This window comes from Rhea pennata, chromosome 16 (genome assembly GCF_028389875.1).
Source record: "Rhea pennata isolate bPtePen1 chromosome 16, bPtePen1.pri, whole genome shotgun sequence".
Taxonomy (NCBI): Eukaryota; Metazoa; Chordata; class Aves; order Rheiformes; family Rheidae; genus Rhea; species Rhea pennata.
The window spans coordinates 8020724-8040359 of NC_084678.1; the positions used below are offsets into that span (position 1 = coordinate 8020724).

General features: G+C 43.1%; 1 protein-coding gene across 5 annotated transcripts in view; it reads left to right on the forward strand.

The window, feature by feature from the left end:
- The window catches only part of EYA2 (EYA transcriptional coactivator and phosphatase 2), a 90660-nt gene that overhangs the window by 23859 nt on the left and 47165 nt on the right, over window positions 1-19636 (forward strand). For all 5 annotated transcript variants that reach the window (XM_062588902.1, XM_062588899.1, XM_062588903.1 and 2 more), the window contains exons 2-5: window positions 10083-10201; window positions 14506-14554; window positions 15169-15311; window positions 18164-18280. In XM_062588902.1, the coding sequence (XP_062444886.1) occupies window positions 10093-10201; window positions 14506-14554; window positions 15169-15311; window positions 18164-18280 (418 nt within the window). In that variant the 5' untranslated portion in view covers window positions 10083-10092. The remainder of the gene's footprint in view (window positions 1-10082; window positions 10202-14505; window positions 14555-15168; window positions 15312-18163; window positions 18281-19636) is intronic.

Below are 19636 nucleotides of genomic sequence, written 5' to 3' on the forward strand. Positions count from 1 at the left end.
ATGCAACAACTAGATTACATTACTTTGTCTGCTGTTTTTGCACTGTAGCTCTTGCTAATGAGGAAAAGTTTGCACGTTTTTATAAACAATTGTCATTGGCCAGCTGGTCTGACTGTGTGACTGGTCACATTGGTTCAGAGTATCCCTTCTGGAATGTCCAGGAGATGCAGGAACAGAAAGTTACCATTTGTTGTAGTTACTTCATTTCTAAACCAACTTTCACTTCAGAAATAATATTTACCAGCAGAGTAACTGCAACATTTCACACAGGTTCCTGAAGACTTAGAACAGTAACTTTTTCTTGTGATTTTAAAAGCCTGGTCCTCTATGCCATAAAAATGCGCATCTGGGGTGCATAGGTAATTGCCAGTAATGACAGCCAAACATTTTTCTGTATATAGGCGGATGAAAAACTAGCACTTGCACATATAGACACCTAAATTCCAGTAACCAAAAGTTACAGGTAAGCAGAGCTGCTAGCTCTCAATTTTAAATAAACTTTCACAGCCCTATACTAGGGAATTGGTTGAGATGGTGCACTGTGCATGGCCACCGAGCTAGTGTCAGAGCTGAGTGGGAGTGAAAAACCTTCGACTTCCTGGCTGGGACGTGTAGAAAACATTTCCCTCTTCAAATAAATTGTTTTGAAGATGATCCAACTAGAAATTTTCTGTTGACCACAGAATGGTCTGAATTTTTTGTCGGATGTCTCCATAAACCATAGTGCCAAAGAGCAGTTTTATTTGGAAGTCTCATGGGTTTATCTCCATCATTCCCATTTTGCAGACAAGGCAGGGAATTGCAGATTGGCTTTCCCCAGCAAGAACACACAGAGGCATCCTGATGTCTGTAATTGGATGTGCCATCCTGATTTGCGGAAGTCCTTTCCACTGGGGCCATGGTGAGCGTTGAGGGCAGGGGGGAGTCCATCCTCTATCAGACTCTTGCAATGCAGGAGCAGGATCTGCATCCCAGTGTTCCCACAGATATGCTCAATCAGCAATTACTCAGTAACCGCAAGTCCTGATTTAGTGATGCTTATGAAGACCACAGTAAGGAAACCCCAGAAAGAAAGAAAATTCACCTCTTCCCTCTGCCTGAAAGCTCCAAACCAAAAATCTATTGGGCAAAGAGAAGCAGTTGAGAAGGCAGCTTTGGGGGGGGGGGTTTGGAGCTTTTGTTCTCCTTCATGTATAATAATGGGGTACCACAAAGATCTCTTAATATAAGGAGCTGAGGGATGACTGGGAGGTTGTATGAATTTCAAACTTCAAGATCAATCCGAAAGGGTGCAGGTTTCAGGCATGTTATTAAACTATATTGTACTTCTAGTTTCTTAAAGTGCCTTTCCAAAAAGAAAGAGCATACCCTGAGAGGCAGCTCTCGTGCCTCCCCTCCTTTTTGGCTATCTCTAGTGATTATTCGTCTTCAATGCTATTCGTAGTGCAATATTGCAACAAATTTCACTTGATTTCAGAGGACTTTCCAGCCCCTAAAAAGAGCTTAATTGGCAACTGTTACTGTTTCCCAAATTTGCAGAGGCCTTAATGCAGTGCTGAGAAACTTGCCCAATCTGTTAGTGATGGAGTTTGGGAGCAAAACTGGAATTTCAATTCTCGGTTGCCTCCCTCAACAGCTAAACCTGATCTTCCCCAGCTGGAATCAGAGCTGGCTGTATGATGATGTGCACCTTGGTACTCTGTTGGTAGGATGCCTGCCAGTCCTACAGCATGTAGTGCCCAGAGGCATGGGGGTGACTTTGGCTGCCTGTAAAGCCTGTGTTTTCCTCAACAGGCCATGGTGAGTCTGGGCTGTTGGAGACCTCAGTCTGTCTTGTTTTCCCAGGACCATTCACATGATGTAGCTGCAAGGACAAATGATATGTGGGCCAGTCTGTGTTTGGGTCATGCCAGGGTTAGCACAGGGCCATGTCACCTTCCACCTGTCCTTAAGCTGCTCAAAGTTGTCCTACTAAAGCATCCTCTTGTGGACAGTGTGGATGCTAGTGCACTCATGGTCCCCAAAGATATTTTCCTAAAATGTTCCACTGTTGCTGCAGTGCTGACCACTAGTATGGTCTGGTCGCAGGGGACAAAAGTGAGTGCTTAGCAAATTGGAAGAACTTGACAGAAGCTGCCTTGTGTTACTCCGAGATTAATTTCATCCCTCACAAAATCATGCATTTTTCTGTTATTGCTGTTTATTGAGCACAGCAGTAGTGGGAGGTCTCCTGGGAGCAGGACCTGGTTGTGTAGGTTCATGTGCGAGTTGTCTGCGTGGGAGCATGCTCTCCTGTGCACAGTGACTGGGGGACTTTTATTAACTGAGTTCTCTCCCAGCTGTTGTAAGCAAGTATTTTCTGGTACATTCCTTCTTCTGTGGAATCTGTATAAATGAGGCATCACTAGTCTTTGACTCAGGACTTCTCCCTTAGGAGCTGGCTGGTATGAGTGTTTACGGGTAACCAGGCACATTAAACCCACAGCAGCGCCAAGCCCTCCGTCTGCGCAGGAAGGCAGCCTCCAGCCCTCCTCTCCCCAGGGTAAAGCAGCCCGGCACTAAACTTGCTGGAAAAAGCTTCCTTTTGGCTCTCGTTGCAACTAATGGCCGAGTTTTATGGAGTTAAATGTTCTTCGTTCTCTTGGTGTTAAGAAGCTGCCCAGCTCCTCTGTTCCCTGACTGCCAGGCAGCAGCTGGAAAAGCCAAGCTGCTGCCGGTGTTCAGGTTGGAAGCAAAGCGAGGGGAAAGGCTCGCGCGCGGCAGCTGCCTTTCCGCGGATGCGGTGGCTCGGCCGGCAACCGTGTCTGGCGCCCTCGCGACGGCGGCTTCCGCCTCGGGTTCTGCGTTATCAGCTGTTGTTGCCTCATTCCAAATCTCGTGTTTTTTCTTAAAGCACCATTACTGGAATCGTATGATTCTTGTGATTTTAGTTTTAAATAAGTTTTTAGCACTAAAGAGGCCTAATGTAGTTAATCCTGTTGATGTCAGAGAACTCAATTTCTACGTTTATGTGCATGTGTGCACATATACAGACATGCGCATATATATATATATATGTATACATACACACATATAGTTTTAATTTCCAAATGACTGTGGGCTCTGAGCTCAGTTTCTTTACCAGCTCGGTGTGATCCAATGGTACTTGATCGTATGCAGCAAGAGCGCAAGAGTGGTTTTATTCACTTTTTGGCAAATAGTAAGTTCTTTTGCAAGCATTGCTCAATTTAGCAAACAGGTTCAATAGGAAAAAAAAAAAAAAAGGAAGGCATTTTGAAACATTTAACTTTTTTCATTTTCATTTACTCTAAGTGAAATACTAACATTGAAATTAAAATGCAAAAAAAAAAAATCACTTCCTGATTAGGCTGCCAAATTGGACGTCCGTGGTGCAAACCCTGCAAACCCTGTTGTTATCCCCCTCCAATTTTCAAGCTATCTCTCATCCATCAGACCGTGCCCTCCTTGCAAACAGCAGCAGCGAAGGTAGCTTGCCTTGTTTGTTTGTACGGGCGCTCAGTCCTTTTCAAGCATTTATCCCCAGGGTTACCTGGGGCTGAGGAACCTGAAAGTGCTGATGTGTCCTCCAGCCTATCTGTCTTCCATCTCTTCCCAGGTTAATTGCAGGAAGCGCGGGGGCATTGCTCCTGGCCCCACGTCCTCCCCTGTCTTGCTGGGCTTGGGGCAGGGAGCCCCCGGAAGAGGAGCCTTGCTGGGAGGAGGAACCATGTTGACTTTACCCCCAGAAGAGCTTGCTTTGTTTAAATCGATAGGTCTGAGGCAAGAAAAACCCATCTTTATAAATTTTAGAACGTGTATGTGTGTGTATATCACTGAAAAGCAGTCTAGAGTAGCAGGTGATGAAGGCTGGTGAAGCAAGCCAAGGCTCCTGGAAATTCAGAGCTTGCAGAGAAACAAGGCACGCAGCGGCCCTTGCCAGCCCTAGGCGCTCCAAAACTGTAAGGCAGGCTTCCCTCAAAGGAAAAAAAAATGTGAAATTGGCTCCAAACTCATATGACAGGGCTTTTCATCTGAGTTTTTTTCCTTTTTACTGTCTGGTCTGTGAGTTAGGGCAAGACAGAAAACTTCCAGTGAAAACAAAATTTTTATCAAAGAGTGCCTCATTTAAAAAAAACGTGGGGAAGGATTTTAAAGCTGTCAAAATACTCTGGGCATTTTTAAAACAATAGTGGTTTCAGAAGTGTGACAGATTATTTGTTTTGTTATTTTTACAGTTATTTTTCTTGAAAATGTTTAGGAATCAACACATTTAAAAATAAATGTGAAAATCTTAACATAAACCCAAACCAAATTAATTATTTCTATATCACAGGACTCAATTTAGATTTTCATGGCATTAATATGGAAAGAGAAGGTTTTTTGGTTACTGAATTAACAAGCGTGTTATTTCTTTCGTGTGTCCTTGGGCTCTTATTTCAAGCTTTTTTTTTGTGCGGACCGAGGTGCTTCCCCCGACACGCGCCCCAACGTTAGAGCGTAGCCGCCGTTCGCCGCGTCTCGCGTGGGCTCTCCCCGGGCGGCGCGGGCGGAGGAGGGGAGCGCCGTGCCGCGCCGCGGGCTTTCCGGGGGCCGGAGCCGCGCCGGCGCTCGCGAGCTCTCCGCGCCCTCGGTGGGAGCGTCGGAGATGGCGTTAGTCCTCGGTGACTGTGACCCCGCCAGGGTTAAAGGCGGAGGTAAGCGCGGGTCGGGCGGCCGGCTGGCCCTGGGGGCGTCTGCGCGGAGGCCGGGGGCGAGGCGACGGATGGGTCCGGGTGGCTACCGCCGCTCTTACTCCGCGGCTCCCTCGGCACGAGGCAGCTCTCGGCCCCGCAGGCCGCCGTGCAGGTGGGTCTCGCCGCCGCTGCCCTGTACGCGGGCGCTGGTGCCCCCCCAGGTTTAGCCTTGCGCTGTTCGGGCCTTTCCTGCGCGCGTGTGTCTGATGTGCTAGCGGACGAGCTGGGACGCGCTAGGGAAGAGCCAGCGGCACGGCGGCCTTCACCTGCTGAGGCGCTTGCGGGTCCTCGATGTCGAAGGAACGGAGAGGAACGGCCGCAGCAGCGCGAGGAGGGCTGAAGGGACCACGGAAACAGAATTACCTTCCTCTGCTTGAAACGTGTGGATGGAAGTAGCCAAAAATCTTCTGTGTAGCAGGGAAACCCTGGCATCTCACGGTCACGGGGAGTCTCCTAACGGTTGATCCTTTCTGTGGCGAGGAGGAGCAGGGTGGAACAGGCAGGTGGAAATTTGTAAGCAGTCAGTGCTTGGAAAGCTGGTTAAGCTGTTGTGCTTCCCAAGGAATTAAAACGTTAAAAATCTTAGTTTCTGTTGAAAATTAATGAGATGGAGTTAGTAAGTGCTTTTGAGAATTTTACATGAGATACTGAAGAAGGAGCAAATCTCCTAGTACTTTCCTAGGAGTGAAGGAAAGATGAACTCTTCAGCACTGGGTTTTTTTTTTTGTTTTTTTGTTTGAAAAAGGGTGAGAAAGCCATCTCTTTATTTGCAAATTACCTTTTAGGAATTCATTTCTGCTGTGGACTAAGTAGAAAATGAGGCTGTCAGCTTGTTTATGATGAGAACCACTGGAGCTGCAGCTTTCTACTTAGTGATCTATGCTAGCTTCAGAGGAGAATAAAGGTGAAAGTAGTTGATTAAATAATAATAAAAAAAACAGATAAAGTCATGGAAGCAAGAAAAAAAAATGCTACTTTTGTAATTAGGCTGCAGTCTCTGTCTCTACTCCTCCCCTTCCCAGCAAAGCTGAAGCTAGAGGACTTGGCTTGTACCAATCCTGCCTAGGGCTCTGTGTTGGCATGTGCATATGGTTAGGAAGATCTAGTGGTTTGAGCTTGTATTTGGCCTCTAGCCAGATATTAGTACAAATTCTCGAGACGATCCCTGAGACAAGGTTGTTGCAGGGAGAGTAACTTCTAGATTGGCCTCTCCCCTCATGGGCAAACTTTCTGTGACTGTTTTGGTCTGCTGAAGTCTCTTGCCTTTTCCTCTGTGTGATCTGGCAGGCATTTCCCAAGGGCAGGAATCTCTTGTTTCTCATCCGCATCATCCTGTGAGGCTCCTGGCTCGTCAGCTCCTCTGCGGAGGTGCAGAACTCATGCTCTTTATTTTCCCATGGCCACGTCAGCTATTCTTCTTTCCCATGTTGCATTTTACTCATGGCATGTCCTTTCTGAACTGGACCATCTGCTTCTGGTGTCTCAAACACATTCCTACAGACCTCTGCCGGACAGATAATCAACTCTTGCTTGCATATATTGCCATTGAAAACTCCATCACTTGGCCACCAAGTTTGCCCCCTGGTACTGCTCACCCTGGTGGTCTTACTGTTAGCACTCTGGAAGTGCTTCTTCCTTTGTGTACTTGTACATATTGAATCCAGAGTACTGTCTTCTCTCTCTGGAAATGTAAGAGATCAGCAAAATACAGTCTGTTGCCTCCAGAATAAGGATGGAAGTGCCCGTAGTGCAGAGGTGATGGCTTTAGTGCTTTAAGTTATGTCTGAGGAGGAGAGGCCTAAGCTTTGTGAAGAGCGCCAAGCACCTTCTGGGCTGTGAGCTGTGCTGGGCAGGGTGATCATGTGGTGGCATCTGCTCACAATACTGAGGCTGGGGTCCTGTTTCACCTTTTCAAAATATTATCCATCACACTGCTCTCTGGTTCTCACCACTGTTAGCACCCAGAGTGCTCAGCAGGTCCCACTTCAGCATTGCACTTGCCCCCATGTTTAAACACTTCACCAAGGAGAGATGGACTTGCTCACTGGTTTGGTCTTCAGCTCACGTCTGAGTGTTTTGAGTTGGGGCCTGGAGTCATTGCCTTCAGAAGTCTGTAGTAAAAAAATGTGACTTGTAGGTTACCCTGAAACCTCAATCAAAAATTTGAAACCTTAATATGTTTAATTTAGCATTCCTAACTTCAGAATGACTGAAAAGGCTTTTCTTTTTTCCTTCCTAAAGTAAAGAAAAAAGTTTGTATTTGGCAGAGATTTTACAGGCCAGCTTTCAGGGCTAAATATTGATTTTTTGTGTAGGGGATTCTAATGGAAAAGCTGAGCACCAAATTCACACAAGGTTATTCTTAATTGCAGAAGCCAAAAGCTCTTCCAGATGTCTGTCAACCCAACATGCTGGATGCTGCCATTGCTGGTTTTAATAAAAACTCATATTCAGCAAACTTTATTACCGATATACTGTACACTACTCAAGCCAGAAAATGTTTTTACTCTAAAAAGCTAGGAAAGACCTAATACGTTCACTGATTGCACTCCAGCATGTTGTTTACTGCATTAAATGCCATCCAGGTTCCATTATTTCACTAGGGATTTTTTTCTAGGTTGCCATTGTTAAAACTGGAATCCCAGAAACTCCTGGGGAGAAATACATGAGCAAGAAATGTGCATGAACAGATTGGTAAATGGTGCCTGCAAACCAGGCAAAGCCACGAATGCAAACATGTGCATTGTACACAAAGCCAGACAGGCATTTCTGAGGCAAGTTACCTGTTTGTACATGCAACTAATAAATACTCTAAAGTAAAATAGAAGCTAAAAAAAAAAGTAGGAAAAGGGTAGAGGACAAATACAGGGAAGTGTGACATGACTTTATGAATACAAAAGAGAACAGAACAAAACCAATAGAAAAACCATCAGTCAGAGTAGCTAACGAAATCTCTGAACAATGATGTAATTAGAGTGCATTAATCATTATAAAAGATCATTTCCCTTTAAACATCTGCTCCCCTTCACTTGGCAGCAGTCTGGGCAGTGTCGGGAGTGATGGGCTTTGGATTGTGCTGAAGGGCATGTGTTATCTGAGAAACAATGTTGACCATCCCCTGCCTGACAGGATCTGGGACGGCACTGCTTTTCTCCTGCTCAGGTATAGCGTTAAGGAAATGGGGGGGGAGTTGGACATTACTCACAGTGAAAAGGAAACCTGAACCCAGCCGCCTTAACAGTGCAAGGAAAATTTAATTTTGGTGCCAGTGGATTTGAATAAAGTAATTCCTCTAGAAAAGATGCAGCCGGCTCAGCCTGCCGCTCCTTCCCACGGCAGGGCAGTGGGAGCAGCCAGCGTTGCTGTTGGGGGAGACCTTATTCCTCCTTGCCTGGCCCCAAGAAATTGGCCCCATCGAATCCTTCCCGGGCCCTTTCTCTGCAGCAGCCTGGCTGTGCGGCTGAACAGAACATGGCACCATGGAGGTAGCCACCCGGATGTCCAGAGTCACATAGGTAACATGTAAAAGTCTGCCTGGTGCCATTAGTCTCAAGACTTGCAGCACTACAGTGTCCGTTACTGGGTTTCCTGGGTAAAGTTCTGGTGGATTATTTTTTATTTAGGGGTGAGAGTCAGGGGTCCTGGCTTCCTTTTTGGCTATCAGACTGAGTCACTTAGGGAGGAATTTTTAAAGTCAGGAACTAAGGTTTGTTTTTTTTTACCCACATACAAATCAGACTCTTCATTGCATTTGCATGCAGTTGGTAGTGTGGGCAGTGACTGTGGGCACAGTTGATGGCCCCTGTGCACCTTCATTTTTACATGTGACTTACTGTGCTGCTGTGTCCGAGTCTGAGGCAGGAGTTGTGCAGCACTCGCTTCTACCCTAGCTTTGTTTTCTTAATGCATTTCTAAAGCACAGCAGTTAAGGAATGTGGATCTCATGAGCACTGCGTCCCAAATGCTGTATTTCTACTGTGTTGGTCTGTTGTTGCATCTAATCAGGCAGCGTTTGCTGGTCTCGGGACTTGGGTCCGTGTGGGTGGCAAAATTTCTGCGTGCATGTGGATTTTCAAGGGGAGCCCAGATCCCATTTGGAGAAAGGAGGAGGACCAGGGCTGTGAACGTCACACATGATTGTGCCACTTGCTCGCCCTTTTTGGCATGTCTGCAAATTCCTGGAGGATGACTGGTTTCTCTGTTAGGGCATGGTGTCCTCTCAGCTGTTAGCTGAGGGACAAAGCGAGGTCATGTGTGATGTGGCTGCAGAAAGCCTGGGGAAACAGCAGCATCTTTGAATCCTCTTCTTTTCATGGTTTGTTGCAGATCTGAACCAAAAGCTGCAAAATACATGGATGTAGCCTTAGAAAATCCATGCAGGTTTCCATGGCATTGTATGTGTTTAAAAAATAAAAAATTAATGGCAAGTTTAGCTTCGGCTTGTCTTCGGCCGGTGAGTTTTTCATGGTTCAAGTTGTAGTTCGCATCACTGCATAGTGAACGAGGGCAGAACATTCTGTGGGTGATGTTGTCCAGGAAATCTGCCTTGCATAAAAACATCGTCATGCCCATCTGTCGTGCGTATCTAATATAACGTAAGATTTCCTTCTAAATTTCAAATATAGGTATGCAAATCTGCATGCCTAATGCCGTGCTTTGGTTTGGATTGCGTGATATATCATTTGTATGCTTTCATTATTGTGTAAGTCATGGGTGCACACTCAAGAAAAGTGTGATTTTATTTGGAAATGCAAGTCCTGTAGGATGTAGGTTGTTCGTCTGCAATTTTCAGCTGAATCACATGGGATTATTTATATGAAAAGAACTGTCCTTGATTCACTGCCATCTGATGATCCAGGATGTTGTAGTTGGGATCAGTTTTCAAAGGGATATCCAGCAGTTATCAGGATTAGCATGGACACCTAAACCTCTCCCATCACCTGTAGCAGCTTTCTTACTGTCTTGTAAGACAGATAATGCTGTTAACTGCCCTCAACTTCATTTTCAGTCCATAATGTTTTGTTCTGGAGCCTCACTGGACGCTTGTATGTGCATCCTTGCTCTGATGGCATTTAAGAGATAAGGAATTTTAATTTTCTGATGGCAAAATCCCAGAAGAAAAGCAAAGCCTTAATCAGATGGGTGTAATCTCCAAGGGAGCAAGTACTTCATTTTAATTCCATGTTTCCCTTTGATGAAAACTTTAGAGAATGTTATTATGTGGAATTTATATGAAGCCTGGGTTTAGGTAATCAGCTTAAATATTTATACTCTTAGGGAAAAAGTTGAATCATTAATAAGTATGCATAATTATTGAATGAATTATATTTTTCCTTTGTTTTCCTTCAGGTATAAGGAAATGCTAGATTTAGTGATATCACCCAGCCTGACTGTAAATAGAGAGTGCCCCGACAGACTGAAGCTCAACCTTTCTAACGTTTATGCCACGGCTCCAGATGACATAGAAGGTAGGCTGCCTCTTCTGCTTGCTCTTTATTAGCTTTAACGTAACATATATGTACCCGTGTTTCTAACCAAAGGGAGCTGGCCACATGTGAGGCCTCCACTGGTTATTATTAGGTCTCCAATGCAGTGAGCAGTCTAGATCTTTATTTGCGTATTTTTGCAACCATGCCATATGCAGCTGAATCCATCAGTTCAGCAAAGCTGTGAGTAACAGAACTACAATGTTACGAGTACGTGTGTGGTAGGTGTATACATATACACACATATCCATATGCTCCTCTGGAATAATTGCACATATAAAACATACTTTGTGCAACACTGGCAGTTTGGGTTTGGATGCCGCTAGGGCAGCGGCCCCAAGGGCAGTGTTGTGGTGGCCACAGCTTGGGGATGGCGGCAGTGAGTGCCAGCGAGGGAGTGCCAAGCCAGGGCAGCTGCCGGTCCCCGTTGCTCGCAGATCCTTGCTGTCCTCCCCAAACAGCCCTCTGATCCACGCTCTGGACTTCTGCATTTGGCTGGTACCAGAGATGAATTCTTCTGGCGGCTCAGGGAGGCGCTGATGGAAATCTATCAGCTCTCCTCCTTCCTTTACCCACTCCATTGTACTCTTCCAGGGAAGGAAACAGAAGAATGTTAAATCTGTTAAAAAAATTATTGGCAAATGATGCAGCTGAACTAGTTCTTGCTAGCACAATCCCAGCTATTGTTTGCTGCGGTTGGGATCTGTCAGCCTTCCTGTTGGAGGGGAGCGAGCAGAAGGTCCCAGCTATTATGTTTTCAGAGTATGTTTAACCCTTCCCTTACAGGCTGTGAGAAGCCACGGAGGTGTTTTGTGGCATGTTTGCAAGGCATTAGAAATTGTGTGATTAAGGCACATACACCGTATCTACCTATTTACAAGAACATGGGAAGGACAAGAATCTAAAGGAAACGTCCTTTTAAATGTACGTGTTTACATAAAAGATTAGAGCTAGAAATAATTAGGTGCATCATTTTGTAAACTCCTTGGTGCAGGAACTATACGTTACGCTCTATAAATAAGAGCCAGCACAACGATTGTACTGTTGGACACCGCTCTGCTAGTGCAGTTTGTGCTGATAGATTTCTTACAGATGTTTAATATGGCAGAATCTAGTACCTGTACTACCAGTGTTATGCACTTTTCTTTGGAAATATTTCATTAATTTGGAGAACAGGAGAATGTTTGTATGACTATCAAGTCCCAGGCCTCCAGTGTAAGAAATGCACACAAATATATGTTCTGTATTGCAAATAGTTTCTGCTTTATCAATTTTAACTGTAATACGTATGTATGTAGATGTCCACGTGGACATCTGCCCTGCTATTTTTGTGGATGCTTGTTATGAGATGTAAAATTATATCAATGTGCATCAATTTTCAAATATATGATTTGCCAGCAGTTCTATGCATTTAGATTGAAACGCTTTTAATTTTAACTTGCCTCTTTTTAGCAATGACAGTAGCACATTTCATATTCATGCCTAGTAAATCCTCATTTGGCGTTCTTAGCAGATGAATTTACTCTGTACTTAACTCTGAGAATTAAATGGGAAGATGTAATATTTTTCAACTATAAAAAAAGAAATTAAGCTCTGCTCAAATTGTCCATTCTCCTGCAGTTTTTCAAATTTAAAAGCCACAGTAATGAAAAATCCTTCAATGCAATTATATTTGGTAATGAGGAACAGCTTGACAGAAAAGGTGTAGCGTTTTGTTTCCACCGTTTAAAAATCTGATTTCTTTAATTGTTTTCTTTCAGGTAAGTCAAAGCAAATTTTTCCTAAGGAGTTTGATGGTGAGTCAGGTAAGCCCACCTTTGGATTTAAAGACAATCTTTTTTTTCCTATACCTGCTATTTCTGTACCTGCATATATAAATCTATATGCTGTACTGTTTCAGTATTTTTTTAAAAATCTTTAGGAAAGAACAAACCATTGCAGCATTTTGCTTGGGGAATAGGTTAGTGTAACCATGTTTTAGAGGTAGAGGCAGGGATATTTGTGGGGTGGTTCAAGGAGAAAAGTGCCTAGGGGGTTTTTGTTGGTGGTTTTTGTGTATTTTTTGTTGGGGGCAGGGGGGAGTGTGGTTTTTTGTTTGTTTTCTTGTTGTTTTGATGGTCAGTGCCTGCAGTGTGTTCAGTAGGCAGTGCAAATACGCCTGCCCCAGCAGGATTTTCTCGCTTGGTAGCAGTGGTAGGAAGCGGTGGTGGTGGGTAGACAGCAGCCGCAGGCGACCCCCGAGTAGGGACCCCACCAGGTGGGCGCTCAGGAGAGGACTGGAACCGACTGACCGGTACCCAAAGGGGCCACTTGCTTTCGTGTGCAGAAATTAGTCCTAAGCATAAACATCTCTATTTTCACATTTTTGGTCTAATCTAACCAAACATGGTTAAGTATTGCAATTCTCTGGAGGAATAGAGGAAGAAGTACATGGATGTTTTCTGAATTTTGTGAATTTTGTTAATTTTGAGTGAAGTTATCTGTGAATGTTTCTGAGTTTGGGGAAAAAGGACTCTGTTTCAAATGTTTACATCTTTTAATCAGCTGTAATTGTTTCCTCTGAAATGGCGTTCTTCCAGTAGTATATATCTACATATAATAGATGTTACACCAATTATCATTCTAAAAGGAAAATAGTGTCTCTAAATATTTTTAATTAAAAGCTCATATGCAACCATTGGAGATTTTTTTCAAAGAACAAGCAAAGATAACGCATCTTAAATGAAATTTATTTAAAAAGTCATATCAGGTTAAATGCCTGTTTTTAAAAAATAGTTTGGCACCTCCATTTTTTGACATAAAATGATAAAGCCCCATAAAGTACTGCAAGAAAAGGTTGTGGAGGAAGGAGTAATTTTTGAAGAAAGGTAGACCGGGAAGAATGAACCTTTCCTATGTGAGCATGCTGGAGCGTTTTGGAAATTTTCTCCAGGTTTCTGGCATACCAAGTTACTCAAACCCATAGGACTATTTCCATGTATTTAGATTGTATAGGTATTTGCATATCTCATTAAATAAAACATGCTTCAAATGTTTAATTCACCAATTTACGAACTGCTGAATGAAGAAAGTGCTGTTTTAGATGACTTCCGATGGAGGATAATCCTTCTGTGGCGCTGGGGTTGCGTGCTGGGAGCCCTGCAGATGCTCCCGCCTGTTGGGGGGACCTGCTGGCTTGGGGAGGCACCACAGAGCCTCCCTCTCCCCCCAGTTCTGTGCCTGCAGTTGAGGTATCGTCTCCTCTGCCCGAGAGTGGGTGGTGTTTTGTGTTCCCTGTAACAAATCACATGATGGGTGCCACCAGCTGAGGTGCAGGATGGTGCCACCAGTGGATAGCCTGGTACCGATGTTCTCCCTGCATGGAGAAACAGCATGCAATTAATATGATGTGCTAATTATTACAGCCTGCAGATGTTATTGATGTTTCTGTGTGTGATTTGGTATTTATGCTGTTATCTAAAGGCACTAACCAGGATCTGAGAAACAAAATTTGGATGTCAATATGGAGACAACCTGTATACTGCTCATGATGGCATTTGGGCACTATGTTATGTTTTTCAGTACAACTTGCTTCAGGCAACTTGCAGGTTTAATTTAGATTTTTTTTTAATTTTAATTAAATTAAACCTAAATTCATTTCTAAATAAAGATGGTGGTATATTTTTCTCCATTACTGTTTTAGGGCACAACTGTATGGTACATTGGAAGGCATCTTGCATGTTAACTTGTTTGTGCGATATATTTTCTACTGGTTTAGTATTTTGATACTGCCAGGTTAATAAGGTATATTATAACTAACTCTAAAAATTCAAGTGTAAGGAGAGTTACAGCATTGTATTTTTTTTATATTTCTTTTGATATATTTTTAATAAACATTTAACTAAATTCAGTCACAGCTTAGGACAGTATTGAAAAAAAAAAAGGAAAGGGGCAAAAAGTGCAGTGCTTTTAGGTCACTTCAGTAATCATAGTACTTGCTTTTATAGCCCTTAGTGTATGAGTCATCCCACCAAAGCCTAGCTTCATGATTGATACCAGTCCCACAAGAAGAATGGGGTAGCTCGCTCAATCAATAGCACCCTCAGTTAAATTAAGCTATATTTATTCATTGTTAAGTGGAAAATAACTTTAGAGTCTACTTCAGCTGTTTGGAGAATCACTGAAAAACAATGTCTCCTAATTACTGTATAAATCTTGCAAACCAGCAGTTGTCAAAATGGTGGTATCAGCTTGGTTGTAGAACAGAATACGATGGAAGTCTAAGACCCTTCAATTTTGCTTTCCAGGCAACAGCAAAGCAGCACCACAGTGTCCTCTCCACCTGTACTCCACAAAGTGAGTGCTCCTGCCAAGTTCTGTAATTTAAAAACCTTGTTCTGCTGAACATCCATTTTGTAGGGACTGATGTTCCTTAGAAATTTCCTTAGAAATCATGTGCCTTAAGCCCATCCACCTGTTCCCCTTCATGTCCTGGGCCCAGGGAAGTAATTGTTTCTTAATCTTGTTAGCTATGGAGGGAGAGAAGGTTGGAGGTACCATGCTCTGTACGCTCAGACCACTGGGAACACAAACCACTTTGAATATAGATTTGTTTATGAGCGACCTCATAACATACATAGTGGAGTATGTTAAAGCGTTGAAGGTTTCCCGTGACATTGGTTTGACAAACACAAAATGAAGAGGCCAAATTAGGCTGATTTTTAAATGCTTTGCACATCTTGCACACTCCTTAAGTCCCTATGCATTTAGGTAATTTAATAGATCATATCAGGAGCCATATACTGAAATAAACATTTGCTCTTTTCAAGTAAACTGAGTTCCCCAAATGTTCCCTATCACACTTTGTGTATTGTTTTATGAAAATATCACTAGAATTGTCATACCTGTGCTCTAGAAGACTATGTATGGTGACTATTGCCTTAGACCTTCTGTTTTCTTGTTCTGAATAGACATTATCCCCATATAGTGACAGTCCCACCCTTCCCAGCAATGGCAACGTATGGACAGACTCAGTACAGTGCGGGACTCCAGCAAGCTGCTGCTTACACGGCCTACCCTCCTCCAGGGCAGCCATATGGGATACCCTCCTACAGTGAGTAGTCTGACATTGTGTTATCCTTGAGCACATCTTCTTCCTCTTCCTCCAAGAATACATTTAAAGCTTTATACTTTAAAATGAAAGGTTATTGCTATCTTAGTAATGATTCTTCTTAGGCTTAGAAGGAAATATGAATTTGTTTAAAAAACACAGAAGTTAGGATTTCTTTAAACTATCCATCAGTCTATTGTCTTGAGCTATGATTTTGCCAACTAAATTTGGAGGCAGTCACTAGTAGTAGGATAGGAGACAGCATGAGAAACTCAGGTTCAGAAAGACATGCCATTGAAGAGCAGTCACTAGTGAGGGTTTCTGTGACTCATTCCCAAATAGTCTCCTACAATAAATACAACATTTAGATAAACTACACTTTGCCTTACTTTGCCTTCATTGATTCCTCTTTAAGTTTCAATGATATAAGCTACCTTAAACTTATTGTATAGTATTCCAGAAAAAACAAGCTTCAGAACAGAGTAAGGCATGAGTGAGATGATGCAAAGTACCTTGATTTTAGAAGATGACCCATATTTAGATAGTTGATTGTAGGCGTAGTAAGCATTTTTAACACCAGTCAGCTTCATTGCCCAGTTTCATGCATGACCTTACCAGCAGCCATGGGGAGACTGCTGGTGTGGGGACAGCTGGGCAATTTAGGCAGTGGGACTGATGGAGTGGGCTCTGACATCTGAAATGCTTGTCAGATGCTAAGACTTACTCTTAAGTCTTAATGCTAAGTCTTCAGAGTGTCCTCAAGTTGTGTGGAAACACTGAGAACCAGGAAGCTCTTCCTACTCTTGAAGACCAAAGAGGAGCTCCTCTTGCCAAGCTGCAACTCCTCAGCAGAAAGCTTTGGGCTCCTCACCCACAGCTGATCCCATGCCTGCTGAGCCTTGCAGCATTAACATGGCTTGGTGGCTCTGTTCCTGGTTGCTCTCAAACTCCAAAATGCATTTGTTTGCTCTGCAAATACAGTTTCGCTTCCCAGCAAGAAGTTTTTCCGGAGCCATCAACAGGTCATTACCGAAGGGCAATTCCCTGCTGCCACCTCCGGGCCAGGGAAACGGGCTTGGCAGAGGCCAAGTGCTCTGACAGGGCTGCGGAGTGGTGAGCCGAGTCCCTCTTCTGGAGCTACTGGTGTGTTTGTGGCAGCTGGCTGCTTTCCAAGGCAAACTTGAAGCAGTTGTCCTGCTAGAGCAGGTGAAAGTACAGCCATTTGCTGCTGCTGGGAGTCTTTAGGGCATACATGTGTCAGGCCCATATGCTGCTTATAAATCCTGCAGATGACCTCTTAGCATCCTTGAGCAGCATTTCCCCTCCCCAGCCCATATACCCTCACTAAGACACACAGCCCATATGAAAGACTCCACCTGGCTGACACCCAAGAACAATGAAGTGGTATTGTTTTTCGGCATAAAAATAAAACTGGGCCAATTTCTAGACAAAACAGAACCTTGTGTGGAAATTAATTTGGTGCTAAGTTATTTCACTGTCTGACAACAATTTTTAGGCTTCCAAAAAAGCCTGGTCACTGCAGATTAATTGTAGCTAGGATAGGTTGAGTGTTTGCAGGCGGTGTGTTGAGGTGAATGAAAAGCAGGGGATGTTATGGGAAGCGGCTTCTCTGCGTGCACTTGCAATTCCCTGGGCAGCCAGACTCCCGCAGCCGTGCAGGAGCCTGATCTGTGCAGGAGCACGTGGTTGCTCACTGCCCAAGTGAAACTCCTGCCTCTCTCTGTGCACCTCAGTGCTAACCTGGACTTAAACTGCATTGTAGCTAATCCCACGTGAAGCCAAAATAAGCAATTTTAGTAGAGAGAAAATTATTCCCAACCTGAAAAAATGCAGACTTGTTGCTTTTAAGATCCATTCAGCTGGAAAACAGCATGATTGGTGACAGGCACATGAATTTGCCTTGTCTTTTGAAAAGTTTGCCTAAAAATGCTAAAAGATAGCAACAGCCTGGGAAACGCATCGACAAGGTCTTTGCTCAGCCCCGGCGTAGGGGGTGTGGGCCACGGCCATGTCTTGTTTTGTGCAAATACGCATGCAAAGCAGTGGAGAATCACACCCAAAGGGTACATAATAAGACGCACCTTTCAGCTGTTTGTTTTAAAAATACAGCTGTAGGATCTCAGCAGTGTCTCAAGATAAAATATCAACTCCTTTTCCCTACCAGCAAAGGTTTCATCTTGCAATGTTTAATTCAGCTAGAGCCTCTCCCTCTATAATTTGTTGGGAGCTTTAATTGCCTGATTTTTATAATGAAAAGATTCTGTGACCTCAGGATTTATCTATTGTTCCTGAACTACATGTTACATCTAACTGAATGGATGATAACGCTCCTCCATGACTTGCCCATAAATATTTTATTCTGAAAGCTGAAAATAAAATTTAACTAGAATGATAGCTCTGGTATCAATAGAAGTATTGAGGTTAGTTCATTGCAGTTCCTGTTGTCTTGTTAATCATTGCTCGCATCTGAAAACTGTTCAGAAAAATGTGAGTCAATGGTTTTAATTCTAAAACGAAATTATTTGTCCAGATATTCTTTCTGAAAACAGTATTATTTGTGGTTGTTTCCCCATGTTAGCAAAAGTTATTCATTCAGCTGTGGATACAAGATGTAGCTGACTTGAATAATTTGTGATTAGTGTATTTGGCTCTGTATTATTTGAGTTTTGTGTAATACCTATGTATTTTTAAGAAATTTTAGAAATTGTAAAGAAAGAGTAATCTATTAGGCTAAAATCTAGCTGAAATATTGTGAATTTCTAAACTTGTTCTGTTACATCTTTGTGTGTCAAACCCTTGCATTCTGCTCTTGGTTCCTGCTGTATGCTCCGAAGGCATCAAAACAGAAGACAGCCTGAGCCATTCCCCGGGACAGAGCGGGTTCCTTAGCTACGGGTCCAGCTTCAGTACACCAACAGCCGGACAAGCCCCATACACCTACCAGATGCATGGTGAGTACAGCCTGATTCTCTGCCAGATGGGCTGTGAGAAGCCAGGCTCCTGCACTGTGTTAGACTAGTTCTTTTTCTCTTGTAGTTACAATAAAGAGAGGGAGGTACAGGTAGTTGTGGGAAGAGGGAATTCTTGGGGCTGCTCATCAAGAAATTAATTGCTGGTTGAGGTACTGGATTCAGTAGCAGTGTGCCCTAGAAAAGCTTCCCGTATGAACAATACAACTTTTGCCTTTCTGCAGGAACAATTTTTTAAATTAATTTTGTGACTGTCTACCAGGGATTGTTGTCACGAGAGTATGAAATCCTAGATTCGTAGTGGAAACAAAGCAGAAGTGCTTTTTCACTTCGTGCAAACAGCAATGCCAGTGTTATGCTTCTGCCCTGAGCTGTACTAAACAAAGTGTTTCGTGGTAGAACTGTTGCATATTGTCTCCACTGAAGTTTAAAAGCAAGCTAATATTATCATACAAAAAAAATTTGTTTTTTTAACTATTGACACATAAGCAGTAACTGCCAAGATATATCAGCCTGTTTTAACCCTCAAAATACACCATTAAGTAATTAAAGGTTACTGAGATGAGGTTCAGAACAGCAGAGCTGAAGCAGCTGTTCTGCCTTCCCCCCCCCCCCCCACAAAAAAAAAGGTTCTGGAGCTGAGCTTTAGTAAGCTTAGAAATAACCGTTTTACCACTGTCAAAGTAATAATTGATTATAAAATAATGAATTGAGCTCCCTCAAGGCTTCAAGGACAGTGCCTTGTGCTTTGAGTTTTACAATGCATTTTCGTGTTTTGTTGTACAACCATGAAGGTCAAAATACATATTTTTCCCCCCTAAAAATAAAACTCTTGAAACTCTTCTCTGTTTAATTCTAGAAGCCATATGAAACATCAGATCTCCTGAAACTCAATGCTGAGTTGTCAACTTCATGAAAATCATAAAAGGATTTAAATCTGATTTGACATGAATGAAATAAATGAAATGGTGGAATTTCATTCATTTTAGCTCATTTCCAGCATACAGGAATTTGATTTATTTGAGCATTTTGGTGCTTTTGGTCAGAAATCTGAACTGCCTACAAGAGATCTTCATTATTTTGGCTGCTATTACATTTGCTCTTTCCTCTAGTGAAATTCACAGTTCCTTTGTGAATTATAGCAACAGTTTTTTCTGGGACTTGATGGGTCATTAAGCCTGAACTGGAGGAACTGTCTTCCTTGGAGAAACGAAAAGGGGGAGAACTAAAACTTGGATATAATCTATGCAATCTAAACTTAAAAACACCTGTCCAGAAAATCCTGCGAGGAGTTATGATCAATTCTAATATAATGACAATATATGAGAAGAAGCATAG